The sequence below is a fragment of the Petromyzon marinus genome, chromosome 18, assembly GCF_048934315.1.
Source record: "Petromyzon marinus isolate PM22_M1 ecotype Great Lakes invasive population chromosome 18, UKy_Petmar_22M1.pri1.0, whole genome shotgun sequence".
In the NCBI taxonomy this organism is placed as follows: Eukaryota; Metazoa; Chordata; class Hyperoartia; order Petromyzontiformes; family Petromyzontidae; genus Petromyzon; species Petromyzon marinus.
The window spans coordinates 9,338,154-9,358,754 of NC_133684.1; the positions used below are offsets into that span (position 1 = coordinate 9,338,154).

A 20,601-nucleotide genomic window follows, 5' to 3' on the forward strand; every position below is an offset into this window, starting at 1 on the left:
GGTGTTTGACGTCGCCCTCCTCATCACCCTTTTATCGCTACGACCACGGTCACTGTTCACGTGAACTTCACTCATGGATTCCTCCCCCGTAGTTAGGACTTGGTCCACCAGACAATGTGTGTTCAACCGCGGCACTGCAGGTCAACAACAACAAGGCACTCTCACACCCACTCATCCACTCATCCACCAAATGAACCTTATGGCGGTCACCCAGGGTACCAAACAATACAAATTGCCCGAGGCAATTAAAAATGATATTTCCGGGACACTTTTTTCCAGGGGTGTAACTTAACTCCGTGACTGGGGTAACCAATCAATCCGAGTTCGGTGCCACACTCCGCGATGTCGAAACTCAGCGAGGACGACAATTGCGCCGAAACCTTGAACGCTCGCGGTACGCACCGTGGTGGTGGTGCATCGTGTACAGCTCGTCGGGATGAGCCCATTGCCGCATCGCCGACCATCAACAGACTAACACCGCCATAAGGTTAAAATCATCCACTCGCTAACACCCCCCACACACTCACCGCACCGCTGCTCACAACTCTGTTCCTTTTCCGCCTCTCCCCCTTGCACCGCTCCCGCTTTGGATTCCCCTCCTCCCGTCATCGTCGTCTCCTCTTCCCGAGCTCCTGCTCGTTTCAAGAAATGTGTCAAATAAATAGCTGTTGTTTATTACAACTTAAATGGTGCTGTTTGTTGCTGGCCGCTTTTAGTTGTGGGCCTCTGCTCATTAAATGTGATTTTAAAATATATATCCACATTATTTGGTCATCAATGACAGAAATGATCAAATTATCAAAATCATTCATCATTGATCATCCCAATTGAGTTGATAAAGTATCACTTCGTGGAAAGTCATCGGTGGTTTTAGTTTTATGAAGGCCTTGCCGTGGCAATGTTTGGAGGTTGGCAGTGGTCGACATTAGGGCTGAGCGATTTGGGGAAAATATCTAATTGCAATTTTTCTGACAGATATTGCGATTTGATTTGCGATCAAATGTGTTAAGTCAAGCTTCAGTTCAATATTCAATGTGTAATAGATTTAAAACACGTGATGGAGCATTACCACGTGATACCATCAAAATATAAACTGCTCTATATATTCCAATGCAGGGATGACAACTTTAAAGATATTAATTGCTTCCAACATGTATTTATTTAAATGGTTTAATTGAAATAGAACAATAAAACATATAACAATTGTTAAGTTAAATAAATAAAGTTATAATAACAAAAAATAAACAATCCAATCATAAAGTAATAGGACTTTTCAAATCGCTAAAAATCGCAGCCTTTGTGATTTGCTAATCGCATTGTTTCAAATTGCGATTTCGATTTGAAATCGATTAATCGTTCAGCCCTCGTCGACATCCCGATGGCCGGGAGTCGGTACACCCCTGGGTCACTGCAGGTCGCCGCCCACGTGGTGGCGCCACAGCGCTTGGGATGCATCTTAGGGGGCTCGCTCGAGTCACGTGGTGCTGCCCGCAAACCCCTCCGCCTCACAAACAGGGCAAACATTATCGCGCCCTGCTCTAAGTGGCGAGCCAAAACCTTACGATGCTAACATTTGATGGAACTTAAAACAACTTTAAGCTCGTTAATTTAAATGCGATTAATCGTTTAAAATAGTTACGAATGGACGACTGAAGCTTGCACCCCGTGATGTGTTGTGTGTACACCGCGATTCCGGGGATGTTTTTGGATCCGCTGCACAATTCTTAGGCGGGGGGTCCCAAATCTGTGCAAGGGGTTTATGTCCGGTTTAACTTCCGTCTGTGTGTATACATTGTGATCTCTTGGTTATGGTTTTAGAATATGCATGGAGTCCTTTCCCGATGTTGGAGACTACAGGATTTGAAAACGCGACTATGGGATGTGTTTAACCCATCTGGGACCTTCGTGAGACCATTTTGTGTCAAAAATAAAGGGGATCTTTAAAAAAAAAACCTGTGAAATCTGTAGCTCATATAATTTCGAGACCTTTTAATATTTACAAAATCGATGCGAACATTCTAGAAAGATTGAATGGTTGTATCATCCCTGCATGTGATAGTAGCAGCAGTGTGTGTTCGTTCCGGAGCTCGCCTGCCGGAAGAGCTCACCGATAGATTTAAAAAAAAAATGTGCCCCAGATCTTTAAAGGATACGTGAGCTCCCCACACAATCCAGTCTGGTTCAACCCAGGATGGATCGTAGGCAGGCCAACCTAAATGTCTCAAGCCGGCTCGAGCGTTCCTGTTAAGGACTCCACGTATCGCAAACACAGAGCAGTTGTTGTATCTGATAATTTATTTTTTGGTATAGCCCTGTGAGCCATCCGGCTCTTGAAAATAAGACCCGGAGCTTCGTGTGGAGCGACAAGGCAGTCAGCTTCTACACAACGTTACTCACGTAGTTGATGATGAAAATATAACTCAGCTCGACTGATTCGCTGCCAAACTGGAGCTGGTCGTGACACACTTCCCAAGTATGGGCACTTTTCCAACTTCTTCACACCCGTCCTCTACTCAGAGAGAGAGAGTTGAAGGGGTGGAATGTTCAGGTGCTTGGTTTTCGTGGAGCTGATAGCTCTTTGTAGCACGCTTCAGATTCAGCCTCCCATTGTATCTACAACAAACCGAAGTTTCCTTGGTGCAGCAATTGAAAGTTCCTGAAATTACGTGGCCAAAGAAGATATTAAATGGTGTAGTGGGGTCAGAGGAAATCCCTGTCGCACGCCAAGGTGAACAGGGATGGCTCGGACTCCTGCCCACCCTCGTGAATGTGTGAGCATTGCTGAGATTGTCTACCCAGGAAAGTCACACCGGGTTTCAAGAGCAATTGTCAGATACTATTTCAGCATTTGGCCAATACCAGTGACACTGTATGTGTGTTTAGCGACGTCGTTAATGAAGGATACTTAAAGATCGTAAACTACTTGCCAGTGACACCAAAAGCCAAAGCTTTCGGTCCTTAATAGTGTAGTCGGTCATGACTAGGCCAATAATACATCGGGGTTAGGCCCTGTTGACATTTCCTACACACGCGCGCCTGTGCAAGTGATGTTAGCGAGTAGCACTACAACAGGCGGAACGCGATGTTTGTACACCGTACTACGTGCTCATTCGAGGCCGAGTCGACCTAGGCGGGACCCAGGATGGGCTCATATAATTGAAACCGATGTTGGCCGCAAACAGGAATCGAGAATCTAAGGCGCAGGGTTCATAAGCGCAGCGCGCGAACCGCTACACGACCACGACGCGCACCTGCAGGCACGGCACCTGCAGGCACGCGCACCTGCAGGCAATGCATGCAATGATTAGCGAGGAAAACACGCGGTGGCAGAGGGAGACGGCTGGGAGGGAGGAAGGCGCTCGGGATGGATCGACGTAAATGGCGGGACGGGGGTGATTGAAAGCACGTCGCTAGCGTCTGTGGAACGAATTTCCACGGGACCCAGAATTCGAGTTAAAGGGTTCATTTCTGGGTTGGTTCAAATGAGGAAGTGGCGTTTCCACGACGTGCCGAGTGACTCGGTATTCCAGGTGAGCCGAGCCCCTCTCTCCCAGGAGTCCTTCCGAGTGAGACTTCTCCAGGAACACTTGCCGAAGGTCAGGACCCTAATGTGGACAGTAAATGTAAAAATTGTGTTTGAGAGCCACGGCCCTTTTGATTAGAAGCTTGGATAATTCCTCTTGTTAGTACCTTTGGGGGCACGAGTGGTCCCTTCACCAACATCTCCACCTCTCTGTCTGTCTGTCGCTTCGTCTATCATCGAAGGCGGCTTTCAAATCCGTTCAGCGTTTGATGTTAGACATCCACTCAGATCCAGATATCCCCCTTCTTGGACATCCACTCAGATCCAGATCTCCCTCTTCTTCGAGCACTTTCCAGCGTTCCCTCCGTGGCCGTCTTTTGCAGCCGGTCACCATTCACTCTGGCCACGTGTCAGAATGACTGCAGTGTCCCGTTGTCCATCCGCCGCACGTTTGATGCTGTGTAACAAAAAAAGTAAAACAAAATAGTTCCTGGGTAGTGTTATTTCCTAATTGCTTATGCCTCAAAAGTACAGAAAATGGCTACTATTCCCCACAAACTTTACTTTTGTGACCAGCAGTGACGTTTTGAAATGTACCTATTTTCAATAAGAAAACGTGGTGTGCATTTGTGTCATTCCTTCACATAAAGTCCTGGTCACAAAAGCAAAGTTTGTGGGGAATAATAGCCATTTTCTGTACTTTTGTGGCACAAGCAATACAAATATAACACTACCCAGGAACAAAAATTGCGTTACAAAGTGAATTGGCACGGTCGGCTACATACAGTGCGAAATAAGTTCAACACACTGCACCTGACCTGGCCGAGAAGAAGCGAGTCTCCCGTCTGTGTCCCCCAGGGTTCCCTTGCTCGTCTCACGCTCTTTGTAAGAAATGTCAGGATTCTCTGGCAGGCTGTCATTTCGAAGGCAGCAATTCTCCTCTCCACGCGGTCAGAGTTCCTACCCAGGGAATCGAGGATAGAGAATTTGGGGGGGGAGGGGGGGCTGCGTCACGAATTCTCCGCCAACAAGACGGGACCCCCAAATCCGCGTTGCGGAGAGTGAAACACTCGGAGGTTCAACTCCCCCGAGGTTTTGGCGGCTCTCGGAAAACTGGGGAAACGGAGGGGGTGGCGGGGAGGCGGGTGGGGCGACAGACGACATGAAAAGTCAGGGAGACGGGGAGGGAGGGAGGTAGAGAGGGAGAAGACGGGGAGGGAGGGAGACACGTGCCGTGGAGCGGGGATGGGTTGCGGTGGCCGGAAGGGGCAGCTTCCTCCCTGTGGGAACGGAGCCGCGGGTCGGGGGAGGGGGGCGGTGTCGAGGAGGGGGCGGCGGGCGGGGACTCCGGCCCAGATTCAGCCATCGAATGTGCCATCGAATGTTGATGCCATAGCCATGCTCCATACCCTCCTCTTTGTGCAATGACCCCCGTCCCGTAACACTGCCCTCGGCTCAACAACCATGCTCTTTGTTCCCTGCCCTCCTGCTCAATGCCCCATGACCTCTCCTCCGGCTCGCGTGCTACCCGAGTCCCTTTCCTCGCCCACGGCAGCAGCAGCAGCAGCGCCGCACGTTGTCCACCAGGTCACACAGGTGACCTTACGCTGGGGGCGGAGGGCGGGGGGGGGTGTGGAAGTTTGACCTCACGTGGAGGAACGTGCGAGGAATAGGAGAGGTGTGGGAGTGGCGAGACGCAGGACACGGAAATGCAGGGAGATTGAGGGAGATGACGGAGACGCGAGCACCGAGTGGAGATGAGCAAGCCAGATGAGACAGCCTCGGGGACACGAGGGAGACGCAGAGACCCAGGGGAACATGGTGACTGAGTGGGGGGGGGGGATGAGAGAGACAAAGACTCCTGGAGAGGAAGAAGAGGAACATGGCACTTGAGGGAGTGCAGATGAGGGCGACACGGAGGAGAATGACCGAGGGAGACAGGGACACGACAGGTAAACCTAGAGAGACAGACTCACGCGGGAGATGAGGACATTGGAAGACGCTAGGAGAGACTCCAGGACATCTTAAGGAAAACATTCGCAAGGGAGAGGATGGAGAGACAACCTGGAGGGAACATCAGCGAAAAACTAAGACGGTCCGGAGACGCTACCAGAGATACAAAGACTTTGGAAACAGGGGACAGAGAGAGAGAGAGACAAAGACTCTGAGCGTCGCGGAAACAGGAGACCCCTAGACGCCGGGAGAGACGCACGCAGGAAGACTCGGGGACGCGGATTGCACGGGTATAATCATTTATTTATTTATTTCTATAGGAAGCAACCCCCCGCCCGGGGCCCCTCCCTCCTCAAGCACAGAGCGCAGGGCCCCCGGGGAGGGGGGGGGGGGTCTGCCTCTCGCATACATCTGTAAAATAAATATTATAAAACTTTGGAATAAATATTTCTCTTTACACAGGAAAACGACGACGAGAGGGGGGGCCCGCCCGGGACCCACGGCAGGGCCTCTACCCGGGGGGCCCAAGACCCTGGATAGCGCGGCCGAGGGCCCTGTACCCTGAATAGTGGGGGCCCACCAAGGTGGCGGAGGCTCCTCTAGTGGTAGGGGGGGCCGCACCGCATCCAGTGGAGCCGTGTGGGGGGCTACACAGGGAGGTGTGTGTGGGGGGCACCCTGTAGTGGTCGAGGCGGGGGCGGTGGGGGTCCCTGCGGTGGGGGTTGCTACGGGGCTCGTCGATCCCCGTCGAGGTGTGGGGGGATGTGGGGGCTCTAGAGGTAAGGGGTCCCCCCTCTGGAGGACCCCTGCAGTGGTCGGGTGAGCTCTGTCGCGGGGGTGAAGGAGGGGACACGAGTCATGTGCCGCCAATATATACTGTGTATACTGTAATATAGACTGTATATGGCACCGACTGCAGCGTTGTGCGTGCGCACAACGCGTGGTCACGGGCGTCGCCAGCGCCCACGCCGCGCGGCGCCTCTCGTCACAGTTTGCGAGCACCCCATTCCTCGTCCGCCCGTCGAGCTCCCCGGCTCGTCGCCGCGCCCTCCCCTCCCTCGGGGTCCCCGCGTCTCTCGGCGGGCCCCGTAGGCCGGCGGGGGCCGGGGCGGTCGCTCAAGCGGGCTTCTCGGCGGCGGGAGACTGCGCCGGCGCGGCCCGATCGGAATCGGCGTCGTTTCGCCGGCGCCGACATCGGCAGCCAGGCCTCTGCAGGCGGTCGTACGCGGCGCGCGCCAGCTTGAGCGCGGCGCGGCCCGGTGGGTAGCACAGCAGACAGGGCAGCGCCAGCGAGAGGGCGCCCAGGCAGGCCCAGCGCGGCACGCAACCCGCGCGCCGGCACGAGCACGGGTTGTCGGCCCACGAGTCCCCCGAGTCGCCCACGTCGGTCTGCGGGGAGCAGTGGTAGAAGAGCGCCTTGACGCAGCACAGGCACGTGCACGACTCGAGCAGCGCGCCCGCCGAGCACAGGCAGCGCTTCTCGCACAGCCAGCACGCGGGCAGCGCCCGCCTCGTGGAGCCGCACTCGCCGCACGCGCACTTCCCGCACCGCTCGCACGCCGCGTGGCCCCGCGCGCCGCCCTCGCCGCCTTCGCCGTTCGTCGGAGACCCCGGCTTCTCGGCCGGCGCCGCGCCGCTCTCTCCCGCGCCGTCGTCGTCGCCGCCGTCGCCGTCGTCGTCGTCGCCGGCGCCTCCTCCGCCGCCTCCGCCGCCCCCCTCGCCGCCCTGTGGCTGCCGCTTCACCACGGGCGCCGCCGGCGCCGCATCCGGTGCAGCTGGCGGGCCCGTCGGGGCGCCGGTGGGGGACGGCGCAGGGCCCAGGTGTGGAGGCGATGGCGGTGCAGGGGGCAGCAGGCGCTGCTCGGAGCACGTGCTGCCGGTACTCGTGCGAGCGCTGCTGCTCTTGGAGCACGTGCTGCCGGTGCTGGTGGACCGTGCCACGCGCCCCGCCGGCGCGACCGGTTTGTGCGGCGGGGAGCCGGCGCGGTGCTGGTGTTGCTGCTGCTGCTGGTGGAGGGGCAGCGGGCCCCGTGGAGCGCCCGCCCTGGCCGCCGCAGGCCCCGCGGCGGGCCCCGCGGCGGGCCCCGCCGTTGTCCCCGGGGGCCCGTCCGTGTAGTCGTTGCTCGCATTCGCGGGTCTAATCTGGCCGAGGGAGAGCACGGGGGCCGGGGCGCCATCGGTGGTGGTGCCATCCAGCAGCGGCGAAGCCTCTCCTCGCTGACTCCTGGGATCCATGGCGGCCCCGGATCATTGGCGCTGCGCTCCTGCAGCCACACGTCGGCAGCTGTTAGCGAGCGCCTATCACGGCCAGCGGATCGCGCGACAGAGTGGTGTGGCACAATGGTTAGCGCTCTGCACTATGAACCCAGCGACCCGAGTTTGAATCCCGCTCACGGTCAACACCGGCAACGATTATCTGAACTGGTCGTGGGCCTCCCCTAGGTCGACTCGAACGAGTACACGGTGCGGTGTGTAAACATTGCCATTCGGCAGACAAAGGCGGCCCCTCGTGTGCTGCGGTGGCCTTCATGGGTGCTCGCAAACAGCACTTGCCCCAACAATCTGTTAAGACTGTATGTGGGAGCCAGTACCACATTGTCTTCCAAACGCATGGGGAAGAAAATCAGGTTGAGATGCCACATTCCACTCACTTCGTCTCCAATTACATTTGTTGCTCATATAAATGCAAAACAACAAATTCCAGTATTCTCAATTCACAGCTGGATGAAGGCCTTCCCACACTGTGCCGGGGATCACGTGAGTTTTTTTAGCATACCTCACCGCGCTGGTTCTTGCTGGTTGGTATAGGCGGTGGGGGGGGGAAGGGAGAGGTCAGGACCAGTTCTGATATCACTTCGCCATTGATGTTTGCCGTGAGCGGGAATTGAACTCTGATCGCTCGGTTCACGGCACCGTGCGCTCACCACCGGCCCCCACCCGTCTATCCAAGTCGACATGATTTTGACAAAACCTGAGCAACACAAAAACAGCATTGTTGTACGGCTCAGTCTCCATAGGACGCGGCCACAACAACAGGCAAGTTATATAAAACAGCCAGCCCCGCAGAGATGCCACGCAACAGTGGCCACGTTAGATCCCGTTTTCTCCAACTTCATAGCCGCACGATTCGGGACCAGCATCGACGGGCCGGGTCTGGAGAACCACGTGCGTGCGCTGTCGCACTATCCCACACGCACATTGTGCAAGCATTTAACGAGCGGAGCGCGGGAACGCGCAGGGCAGCCGTCGGGGGGCCAAACGCCTTCGGATATTTGACGTTAGCCTTGGTCGGGAATCGAACTCGGGTCGCCGTGTTCACAGTGCAGTGCGCGAACGACTGCCTCGCCACACCGTCCCTCTGTCCCAGATAATGATTGCACCGTACGTGTATGTGAACGATGTACTTGTCAGACCAGAAAGTTTCCAAACGCACAGCCTCCGCTATGTTCATCATATCTGTGGTTACATTCAGGGCTGTGCGCATTTGCAGGGCCACTCTGGTATCCGTGCGAGTTGTGGTCATTCTCATGGACGATCTCTCCACCCTAGGGTCCTTTCTACTCTTAATTCGTATGAAACGTTATCCCTCCATTCATGTTATTCGGATTTAGTTTGTGCCCATGTGACATTTCTTAAGAGCAGTGTTTTTCTGCCGAAGGGCCCCCCTAACGGCACGGGTGTTACTACTGCGCCACCCTGCCAGGGTCGAGAGCCTGGACTCGCCTATCGGGAGGCAATCGGCTCTTCCCACATCTCAGCTATGCAAGGCCCACATCCCTCCATCTGCACAACATCTCCCACATCTGATATTCCCTACCACAGCTGTCGCCAAGACCCCATCCACGCCTTCATCATATCCCGACTCGACCGTCGCAGCTCTCTCCGCTATGCCCCCCACATCCCTCAACTCCCCACGTTCCCTCGCCTCGCCCCTCACCCCATCCCTCGCCGCTAAACCTCAAATGACTCACAATGCCACCGCCAGGCGTCTGAGCCCATTCTACAAATCCCTCGATTGGCTTGCCAATCCTGTCCTTCACCGATTACAAAAAAAGCAATGACAGTCTTCAGCTGAAACCCTCAATGTCCACTCAAAGAGAGGGAGAGGTCGCTCCTCCTCTTCTGCTGCTCCTGCAATCCCCAATGTGCCACCGAGTGTCTGTCTGTGCACGTTCGGGTCATCTTCTTCTGGCCATCCACGGCTCCGGTCGCCTCCCGACTCGCGAGTCGAGGCTCTAGACCAGGGCTGGGGAACGTCCGGCCCGCGAAATCATTTGGTCTCTGGCCCTGCCAAGGCAACCGCAGGCGGGACTCGAAATTCAATAAATCTAGGAGCAAACCTGGAAAAGCAGTTGCGAGTAGCAACATCATCATCAATACCAGCTAACATCATCAATACCAGCTAACATCATCAATACCAGCGAACATCATCACACGCCTCGCCAAAGAGAAGCAGTTCCAGCCATCGCATTAGGGGCGAGTTAATTAAATGTTTGACCAAATATAACAGGCTAATTTTTAAGTTGATAATTTTGTATGGCCCGCGAATGTTATATAAATATCCAAATGGTCCTCGGCAGAAAAAAGGTTCCCCACCCCTGCTCTGGACACTGGCAGAGTGCTGGCGCTACACTGGCAATGCTAGCCCTACTGCGGCAAGAACGTGCCCGGGTTCGATTCCTGTCTCGGGCGCCTTTCTGTGTATACGGGCACAGGTTCCTCTGGGTTCTCCGGTTTCATCTCATAGCTAAAAAAAAAAATCCAAATAGACAATAATCGCCCTGCTCTTCCCTCCTACCTCCGACAACCAGGACGCCCTTACCGAGCGTCATCGCAGACATCTCACGGAGCTTGACCTCTGCCTGGCTCGCCGCGGCCTTCAAAGCCCCTCGACGCCTCCTCTGGCGAAATCTCCCCCGAGATGCAGGCGCACGTAGCCGACGTGCAACGGTTAACCCCCCCGGCCACAACGCCTTCTCACTCGGATCGCAGACCCAGGGTTACCCCACACACGCGCACGGACACACACCACACACAAAGACAGAGATTCCCCGTATGGCCTTAACAGGCTATGGGGCAAAGTGCTGATGGCAAGGACCTATTAAGGCCGACACAGCACACACAAGGGAGTGGTGGGGGTGTGGCCAGCACCACGCTCTCCGGCCGTATTCGTTTCCCGAGTGGCGATGTTCACGCAACGCACCAGGTACTCATTTGACGCCGAGTCGACGGAAGAGAGGCGTAGGACCGGTTCAGATATTCGCGTCACCGGCGTTGGGTCTTGAGCGAGAATCGAACTCGGGTCGCCGAACACGGTGCGCACACAGAGTTGCAGCATTGGGTATGAAGAAGACGCACGGGGGGGGGGGGGGGGGCACGGGAGACAGGGAGACGAGTTAGAGAGAGAGGCACGGGGAACCCGTGGCGATGATAGAGCCCCCACCCTCTGCGTGTGCACGCGTGAGTGAGTTTGCACGTGTGTGTGTGTACTGAGTGTGTACACGTGCGAGTGCATGTGTCTTCGTGGCGAGCAGTGGCGCAGCAATTAGCGCGCTGCGCATCGAACCTCGATTCCCACTCACGGTCAACACCAGTGACGTTAATCTGAACCGGTACTGGGCCTCACTATGTTGACTTAGCCTAAAATGAGTACCTGGTGCAGTGCGTCAACATCGCATACTGGGGAGACAAAGGCGGCCGGGCGTGGTGCTGGCCACCGACCCCATCGTGTATCGTAATTGTATTCATAGGTGCTCGTTAAAAGCACTTATCCCAAATCTGTCAAATAGACTTGCCTTTATTTTGTGTGTGCGTATAGGGTGTGTGGATGCTATGGCATCTGTGCGAGTGTACATTATGTGGCTATGCATGTGTGTACCTTACATGTGTGTGTGTGGTGTGTGTGTGTCTATGTACGTGTCTGTGCAGGAGCATGCCTGTTTGGGGTCCGTATGTGGGTATACGTGCGATGGAGGGGACTTGGGGAGGCCTCCATCCAGCAGTGGATTAACCCCCACACTCGAGAATAATGATCGTGTGTGTGTATAAAGTGAGGTGGGTCTTTCTGTGTATGTGTAAGGGTGTATTCATGTGTGTGTGTGTACGTGCGCGGAGTGGGTGATTACGTGTGTACGTGTCTGTTGTGTATTTGTGGGTGTGCATATTAATGAGATGTGTGGGTGTAGTTGTGAGTGTACGTGACGGGTATGCTGATGTGTGTCTGTGCGCGCACGTTTGTGGGTGCTCGTGTTTCGTGTGCGTTGTCTTTAGGTCTTAAATTATGCTAGTGCGCTCTGTAAACATCAGCGTTGGTGAGACAAAGGCGGCCGGGCGTGGGGCTGGCCACATAACTACTGCGTATGGTTTTGTGTGTGTCCGTGGGGGGCGGTAGTGTCGCGATTAGTGCACTGCGGCTGTGAACCTGACGATTATCCGAACCAGCCAAGGGCCACCCCCAAGCCGAATCAGCCTCAAACGAGTACCTAGTCCTAGTATGATGCGTAACCATCGCCGCTAGGGAGACAAAGGCGGCCGGGTGTGGTGCTGGCCACACAGCCCCCTCGTGTACCGTGCCGTACCGACCTTAACAGGTGGTCGCTAACAGCGCCTGCCCCAAGTCTAGGGGGGGTTTGTGCGCCTAGGAATATGTGTGTGTGTCGGCCTATGTATATGACGCCTGTGTGTGTGACAGCGTTTCCGAGAATCTCGCCAAAAGCACTTGGGCCCCCCCCCCCTAACAGACTACTGCATGTCTTATTACACGGGGGAGCTATGCCTGTGTGCTTATGCGCAGTTTATTTATGAATTGATGCAAATGCGTTAATGTAGGCATGCTATATACGCGCGCGCGTGTGTACACGTGTTCGCGTGTGTACACGTGTTCGCGTGTCTATGTCCGTACTACTTTGCACGTAGGCATACTCGAATTGTGTTCACTGCGGGCGTGTACACACACTGCACGTGGCTACGCACGTGTACACAATGCGTGTGCGCATAGTAGAAGGTGTAATAACGTGAGAGCACTTGCTCCCAACAGTCTGCCAAGGCTATACGGGAGATCGTTGTATTTGGTGTGTATGTGGGTATAGGGGAGTACTGCTATAAGGGCAATCTTGTTATGTCGTATATATGGGCACTGTGTGTATATGGGCACTGTGTGTGTGTATATGGGCACTGTGTGTATATGGGCACTGTGTGTGTATATGGGCACTGTGTGTGTATATGGACAGTGTATATGGGCACTGTGTGTATATGGGCACTGTGTGTGTGTATATGGACACTGTGGGCACTGCGTGTGCGTATATGGACTCTGTGTATATGGGCACGGTGTATATGGACACTGTGAGCACTGTGTGTATATATGGGCAATGCGTGTGTATATGGACACTCTGTGGGCACTGCGTGTGTATATGGGCACTGCGTGTGTATATGGGCACTGCGTGTGTATATGGGCACTGCGTGTGTATATGGGCACTGCGTGTGTGTATATGGGCACTGCGTGTGTGTATATGGGCACTGTGTGTGTGTATATGGGCACTGTGTGTGTGTATATGGGCACTGTGTGTGTATATGGGCACTGTGTGTGTATATGGGCACTGTGTGTGTATATGGACAGTGTATATGGGCACTGTGTGTGTATATGGGAACTGTGTGTGTGTATATGGGAACTGTGTGTGTGTATATGGGAACTGTGTGTGTGTATATGGGAACTGTGTGTGTGTATATGGGAACTGTGTGTGTATATGGGAACTCTGTGTGTGTATATGGGCACTCTGTGTGTGTATATGGGCACTCTGTGTGTGTATATGGGCACTCTGTGTGTGTATATGGGCACTCTGTGTGTGTATATGGGCACTCTGTGTGTGTATATGGGCACTCTGTGTGTGTATATGGGCACTCTGTGTGTGTATATGGGCACTCTGTGTGTGTATATGGGCACTCTGTGTGTGTATATGGGCACTCTGTGTGTGTATATGGGCACTCTGTGTGTGTATATGGGCACTCTGTGTGTGTATATGGGCACTCTGTGTGTGTATATGGGCACTCTGTGTGTGTATATGGGCACTCTGTGTGTGTATATGGGCACTCTGTGTGTGTATATGGGCACTCTGTGTGTGTATATGGGCACTCTGTGTGTGTATATGGGCACTCTGTGTGTGTATATGGGCACTCTGTGTGTGTATATGGGCACTCTGTGTGTGTATATGGGCACTCTGTGTGTGTATATGGGCACTCTGTGTGTGTATATGGGCACTCTGTGTGTGTATATGGGCACTCTGTGTGTATATGGGCACTCTGTGTGTATATGGGCACTCTGTGTGTATATGGGCACTCTGTGTGTATATGGGCACTCTGTGTGTATATGGGCACTCTGTGTGTATATATGGGCACTCTGTGTGTGTATATATGGGCACTGTGTGTGTGTATATATGGGCACTCTGTGTGTGTGTATATATGGGCACTCTGTGTGTGTGTATATGGGAACTGTGTGTGTGTATATGGGAACTGTGTGTGTGTATATGGGAACTCTGTGTGTGTATATGGGCACTCTGTGTGTGTATATGGGCACTCTGTGTGTGTATATGGGCACTCTGTGTGTGTATATGGGCACTCTGTGTGTGTATATGGGCACTCTGTGTGTGTATATGGGCACTCTGTGTGTGTATATGGGCACTCTGTGTGTGTATATGGGCACTCTGTGTGTGTATATGGGCACTCTGTGTGTGTATATGGGCACTCTGTGTGTGTATATGGGCACTCTGTGTGTGTATATGGGCACTCTGTGTGTGTATATGGGCACTCTGTGTGTGTATATGGGCACTCTGTGTGTGTATATGGGCACTCTGTGTGTGTATATGGGCACTCTGTGTGTATATGGGCACTCTGTGTGTATATGGGCACTCTGTGTGTATATGGGCACTCTGTGTGTATATGGGCACTCTGTGTGTATATGGGCACTCTGTGTGTATATATGGGCACTCTGTGTGTATATATGGGCACTCTGTGTGTATATATGGGCACTCTGTGTGTATATATGGGCACTCTGTGTGTGTGTATATATGGGCACTCTGTGTGTGTGTATATGGGCACTCTGTGTGTGTGTATATGGGCACTCTGTGTGTGTGTATATGGGCACTCTGTGTGTGTGTATATGGGCACTCTGTGTGTGTATATATGGGCACTCTGTGTGTGTATATATGGGCACTGTGTGTGTATATATGGGCACTCTGTGTGTGTATATATGGGCACTCTGTGTGTGTATATATGGGCACTCTGTGTGTGTATATATGGGCACTCTGTGTGTGTATATATGGGCACTCTGTGTGTGTATATATGGGCACTCTGTGTGTGTATATATGGGCACTCTGTGTGTGTATATATGGGCACTCTGTGTGTGTATATATGGGCACTCTGTGTGTGTATATATGGGCACTCTGTGTGTGTATATATGGGCACTCTGTGTGTGTATATATGGGCACTCTGTGTGTGTATATATGGGCACTCTGTGTGTGCATATATGGGCACTCTGTGTGTGCATATATGGGCACTCTGTGTGTGCATATATGGGCACTCTGTGTGTGCATATATGGGCACTCTGTGTGTGCATATATGGGCACTCTGTGTGTGCATATATGGGCACTCTGTGTGTGCATATATGGGCACTCTGTGTGTGCATATATGGGCACTCTGTGTGTGCATATATGGGCACTCTGTGTGTGCATATATGGGCACTCTGTGTGTGCATATATGGGCACTCTGTGTGTGTATATGGGCACTCTGTGTGTATATGGGCACTGTGTGTGTATATGGGCACTGTGTGTGTATATGGGCACTGTGTGTGTATATGGGCACTCTGTGTGTATATGGGCACTCTGTGTGTATATGGGCACTCTGTGTGTATATGGGCACTCTGTGTGTATATGGGCACTCTGTGTGTATATGGGCACTGTGTGTGTATATGGGAACTGTGTGTGTATATGGGCACTCTGTGTGTGTATATGGGCACTCTGTGTGTGTATATGGACACTGTGTGTGTATATGGGCACTGTGTGTGTATATGGGCACTGTGTGTGTATATGGGCACTCTGTGTGTGTATATATGGGCACTCTGTGTGTGTATATATGGGCACTCTGTGTGTGTATATATGGGCACTCTGTGTGTGTATATATGGGCACTCTGTGTGTGTATATATGGGCACTCTGTGTATATATGGGCACTCTGTGTGTATATGGGCACTCTGTGTGTGTATATGGGCACTCTGTGTGTGTGTATATGGGCACTCTGTGTGTGTGTATATGGGCACTCTGTGTGTGTATATGGGCACTCTGTGTGTGTATATGGGCACTCTGTGTGTATATATGGGCACTCTGTGTGTGTGTATATATGGGCACTCTGTGTGTGTGTATATATGGGCACTCTGTGTGTGTGTATATATGGGCACTCTGTGTGTGTATATATGGGCACTCTGTGTGTATATATGGGCACTCTGTGTGTATATGGGCACTCTGTGTGTATATGGACACTGTGTGTGTATATGGGCACTCTGTGTGTGTATATGGGCACTCTGTGTGTGTATATATGGGCACTCTGTGTATATATGGGCACTCTGTGTGTGTATATGGGCACTCTGTGTGTGTATATGGGCACTCTGTGTGTGTATATGGGCACTCTGTGTATATATGGGCACTCTGTGTATATATGGGCACTCTGTGTATATATGGGCACTCTGTGTATATATGGGCACTCTGTGTATATATGGGCACTCTGTGTATATATGGGCACTCTGTGTATATATGGGCACTCTGTGTATATATGGGCACTCTGTGTATATATGGGCACTCTGTGTGTGTATATATGGGCACTGTGTGTGTATATATGGGCACTCTGTGTGTGTATATATGGGCACTCTGTGTGTGTATATATGGGCACTCTGTGTGTGTATATATGGGCACTCTGTGTGTGTATATATGGGCACTCTGTGTGTGTATATATGGGCACTCTGTGTGTGTATATATGGGCACTCTGTGTGTGTATATGGGCACTCTGTGTGTGTATATGGGAACTGTGTGTGTATATGGGCACTGTGTGTGTATATGGGCACTGTGTGTGTATATGGGCACTGTGTGTGTGTATATGGGCACTCTGTGTGTGTATATGGGCACTCTGTGTGTGTATATGGGCACTCTGTGTGTGTATATGGGCACTCTGCGTGTGTATATGGACACTCTGCGTGTGTATATGGGCACTCTGTGTGTATATGGGCACTCTGTGTGTGTATATGGGCACTCTGTGTGTGTATATGGGCACTCTGTGTGTGTATGGGCACTCTGTGTGTGTATATGGGCACTCTGTGTGTGTATATGGGCACTCTGTGTGTGTATATGGGCACTCTGTGTGTGTATATGGGCACTCTGTGTGTGTATATGGGCACTCTGTGTGTGTATATGGGAACTGTGTGTGTATATGGGCACTCTGTGTGTATATGGGCACTCTGTGTGTATATGGGAACTGTGTGTGTGTATATGGGCACTCTGTGTGTGTATATAGGCACTCTGTGTGTGTATATGGGCACTCTGTGTGTGTATATGGGCACTCTGTGTGTGTATATGGGAACTGTGTGTGTATATGGGCACTCTGTGTGTGTATATGGGCACTCTGTGTGTGTATATGGGCACTCTGTGTGTGTATATGGACACTGTGTGTGTATATGGACACTCTGTGTGTGTATATGGGCACTCTGTGGGCACAGTGTGTGTGTATATGTGCACTCTGTGTGTATATGGACACTGTGTGTGTATATGGACACTCTGTGTGTGTATATGGGTACTCTGTGGGCAGTGTGTGTATGTATATGGGCACGGTGTGTGTGTGTACACGGGCAAGTGTCTGAACCGGTCCCCTGAACCTCCCCACCGTGTGGCCTCGACTCGACCTCAAATTGGTGGCCGGTGCGGTGTGTAAACGTCGCCAGAAAGGGAGACAAAGACGGCCCCGGGTGTGGCCCTGGTCACCCACGCCCTGCCGTGCCGTGCCGGCCTTCATAGGGTGGCTCGCGAACAGCACTTGCCCCAAATAGTGTGTAAAGGGCCGTTTGACTGACATGGGCACTGTTAGTGATTTGGTAAAAGGGGTGATCCTGTTGTTGTTGTGTGTGTGTGTTGGTGTATACGGGCACAGTGTAATAATACATGGGCAGTGTGTGTGTGTACGCGTATGATCACGTCCCATTATATCACCACGCACTGCACGTGTACACTTGTCAACAAGGGTACACAACACGTGGGGTAGGGGGGCACACTTGTCAACAAGAGTACACAACACGTGGGGGGAGGGGGGCACACTTGTCAACAAGGGTACACAACACGTGGGGTAGGGGGGCACACTTGTCAACAAGAGTACACAACACGTGGAGGGAGGGGGGCACACTTGTCAACAAGAGTACACAACACGTGGGGGGCAGGGGCACACTTGTCAACAAGAGTACACAACACGTGGGGTAGGGGGCACACTTGTCAACAAGAGCACACAACACGTGGGGGGAGGGGGGCACACTTGTCAACAAGGGTACACAACACGAGGGGGGAGGGGGGCACACGTGTCAACAAGAATACACAACACGTGGGGGGTACACTTGTCAACAAGGGTACACAACACGTGGGGGGTGGGGGGCACACTTGTCAACAAGGGTACACAACACGTGGGGGGAGGGGGGTACACGTGTCAACAAGAGTACACAACACGTGGGGGGAGGGGGGCACACTTGTCAACAAGAGTACACAACACGTGGAGGGCAGGGGGTACACGTGTCAACAAGAGTACACAACACGTGGGGTAGGGGGCACACTTGTCAACAAGGGTACACAACACGTGGGGGGAGGGGGGCACACTTGTCAACAAGAGTACACAACACGTGGGGGTAGGGGGCACACTTGTCAACAAGGGTACACAACACGTGGGGGGAGGGGGGCACACTTGTCAACAAGAGTACACAACACGTGGGGGTAGGGGGCACACTTGTCAGCAAGAGTACACAACACGTGGGGGGAGGGGGGCACACTTGTCAACAAGGGTACACAACACGTGGGGGGAGGGGGGCACACTTGTCAACAAGGGTACACAACACGTGGGGTAGGGGGGCACACTTGTCAACAAGAGTACACAACACGTGGGGGGAGGGGGGCACACTTGTCAACAAGGGTACACAACACGAGGGGGTAGGGGGGTACACGTGTCAACAAGGGTACACAACACGAGGGGGGCACACTTGTCAACAAGAGTAAACAACACGTGGGGGGAGGGGGGCACACTTGTCAACAAGGGTACACAACACGTGGGGGGAGGGGGGTACACGTGTCAACAAGGGTACACAACACGCCGCGTGCACTCGTGTGACAAGCGCGCACAGCCTTGCGAAGCACATTGAGACAGGTGCCCCTCGAAATGGAGACACGGGGCGACAGGGGGGCTCGCGATCGCCATCCCAGCTCCCCCAGACCCCCCACAAACCCCCGAGCAGAAGCTCCCGCAAATGAGACCCCTTCGTCGCTCTGAACCCCCGAATCTCTCCCAAGCCCGGCCACAAACCCCTTCGTGATGACACTCAACCCCGACGTTACCCCCCTGAACGCACAACGCGGACCACCCCGTGCCCCGAACCCACGAGACGGACCCCCCCCCCCCAGCCCCCCTGTGCCAGCCCCCGAGCGCTATCCCCTCGCCGCCCGGGGTCCCCGGAGGGAGAAGATCCCCTCGCATCTCCCTGCAATGGCCGCGACCCCCGAGATGGCGGGAGAGCGGCGCCTCCCTCCTCCTCGTCGCCACCTCATTATCATCATCGTCACCTCCTCACTCCCCTCCTCCTCGGCTTCACCTGAGGCCGCCTCGGCGCGGACGTGCGGAGCTGCTCAGGAGGGCCCCATGGCGGAGTCGAAGCGCCCGTGGAGCCCGGGACGGTGAGGAGGAGGAGGAGCGGGCAGGAGAGAGAGACGGGATGAAGGGGTCGAGAAGGGGAGTCGGGGAAGAGGTGGGAAGGAGAGCGGGGAAGAGGTGGGAAAGGAGAGCGGGGACGAGTGGGAAGAAGAAGAGCAGAGCGGGGTGGAGCTGAAGACGGGGGGGGGGGTAGAGAAGCAAGGGAAAGGGATGAGAGACGAGGGGAGGTGGAAGGACACAGTCGTGGAGGGTGTCAGGGAGTGAGGAGCGCCGAGAGGAGCCCCGCAATCGGTGGAGACAGGGAGGGAGTCAGGGAGACAGGGAGTCAGTGAGGGAGACAGGGAGGGAGACAGGGAGAGAGACAGGGAGTCAGGGAGAGAGACAGGGAGGGAGACAGAGAGAGAGACAGAGAGTCAGGGAGAGTCAGGGAGGGAGACAGGGAGGGAGTCAGGGAGGGAGCGTCGAGGGGCCGAGGAGCCCAGGCGCTCAGCGCGGGCCGCGCCGCATCGCCGCGCCCGGCCCGGGGACAATGAGGGCGAGGAGAGCGCGGGGAGAGTGAAAGGGACGAGGAGGAGAGGTAAGGGAGAGGGGAAGGCGAGAGAGCGTGCTTTGGTGGTGGTTGGGGGGGGGAGAGCGTCGGCGGGGAGAGTGGGGGAACTGCAGGGGGAGGAGGAGCGGTGGAGCGTGTGGGGGGAGAGCGCGCGGGGGGGGGCGTGTGGGGGGAGAACGCCGCGCAGAGTGGCCGCTAAGAGCCGCCTTGTGCCGCTAATGGGCGCTTTCCGGAGCGAGCGCCCACGGAACTCGATCCGCGTGACCCCTCCCTTCACCCCAGCCCCGCCCCTCCAGCAGCCCCTCCCCTCTCCCCCGCAAACCCACCCCCTCCTCCTCCCCCCCCCGTGGGCACGCGCTTCCGTCGGGCCGCGCGCGACGTCATCGCATCCGGTGCGTGCTGATTGGTAGAGACGAGCCCCTCCTCCTGCCCCTCCCCCCAGCCCCCCAGCTCCAACTCTCCCCCTTCGCCCTGCCCCCAAGTCCCCCGCTCCCCAGCCCCCGCGCCCCGGCGCGCGCTCTATTGTCATTCCTGAGCGCGCGAGACAATGCATCCGGTGGGCGCTGATTGGTCCGCGCCGCTAGCCCCGCCCCCTCACTCACGCACCGCAAGGCCCCCCCACCCCCAACATTCAGTCACGACTCG

At 54.4% G+C, this 20,601-nt stretch overlaps 1 protein-coding gene across 5 annotated transcripts; it reads right to left on the minus strand.

Annotated features, from left to right (window-relative positions):
• Window positions 1-5,758: 5,758 nt before the first annotated feature.
• On the minus strand, window positions 5,759-20,206 carry LOC116943503 (uncharacterized). 5 transcript variants are annotated; one of them, XM_076067861.1, is made up of 3 exons: window positions 19,348-20,206; window positions 10,299-10,449; window positions 5,759-7,740 (listed from the first exon to the last, which is right to left on the minus strand). In XM_076067861.1, exon 3 carries the CDS (start codon window positions 7,709-7,711, stop codon window positions 6,593-6,595), a length of 1,119 nt encoding a protein of 372 aa, XP_075923976.1. In that variant the 5' UTR covers window positions 7,712-7,740; window positions 10,299-10,449; window positions 19,348-20,206; the 3' UTR covers window positions 5,759-6,592. The 5 variants fall into 5 exon arrangements, with proteins under 5 accessions (XP_075923976.1, XP_075923975.1, XP_032812252.2 ...); XM_076067860.1 differs by having other exon boundaries at window positions 10,299-10,456; XM_032956361.2 differs by lacking the exon at window positions 10,299-10,449 and adding an exon at window positions 10,680-10,756.
• Window positions 20,207-20,601: the final 395 nt, after the last annotated feature.

Coding starts and splice junctions, on each gene's coding strand:
- LOC116943503 (XM_076067861.1), bottom strand. CDS start 7,711: ATGGATCCCAGGAGTCAGCGAGGAGAGGCTTCGCCGCTGCTGGATGGC.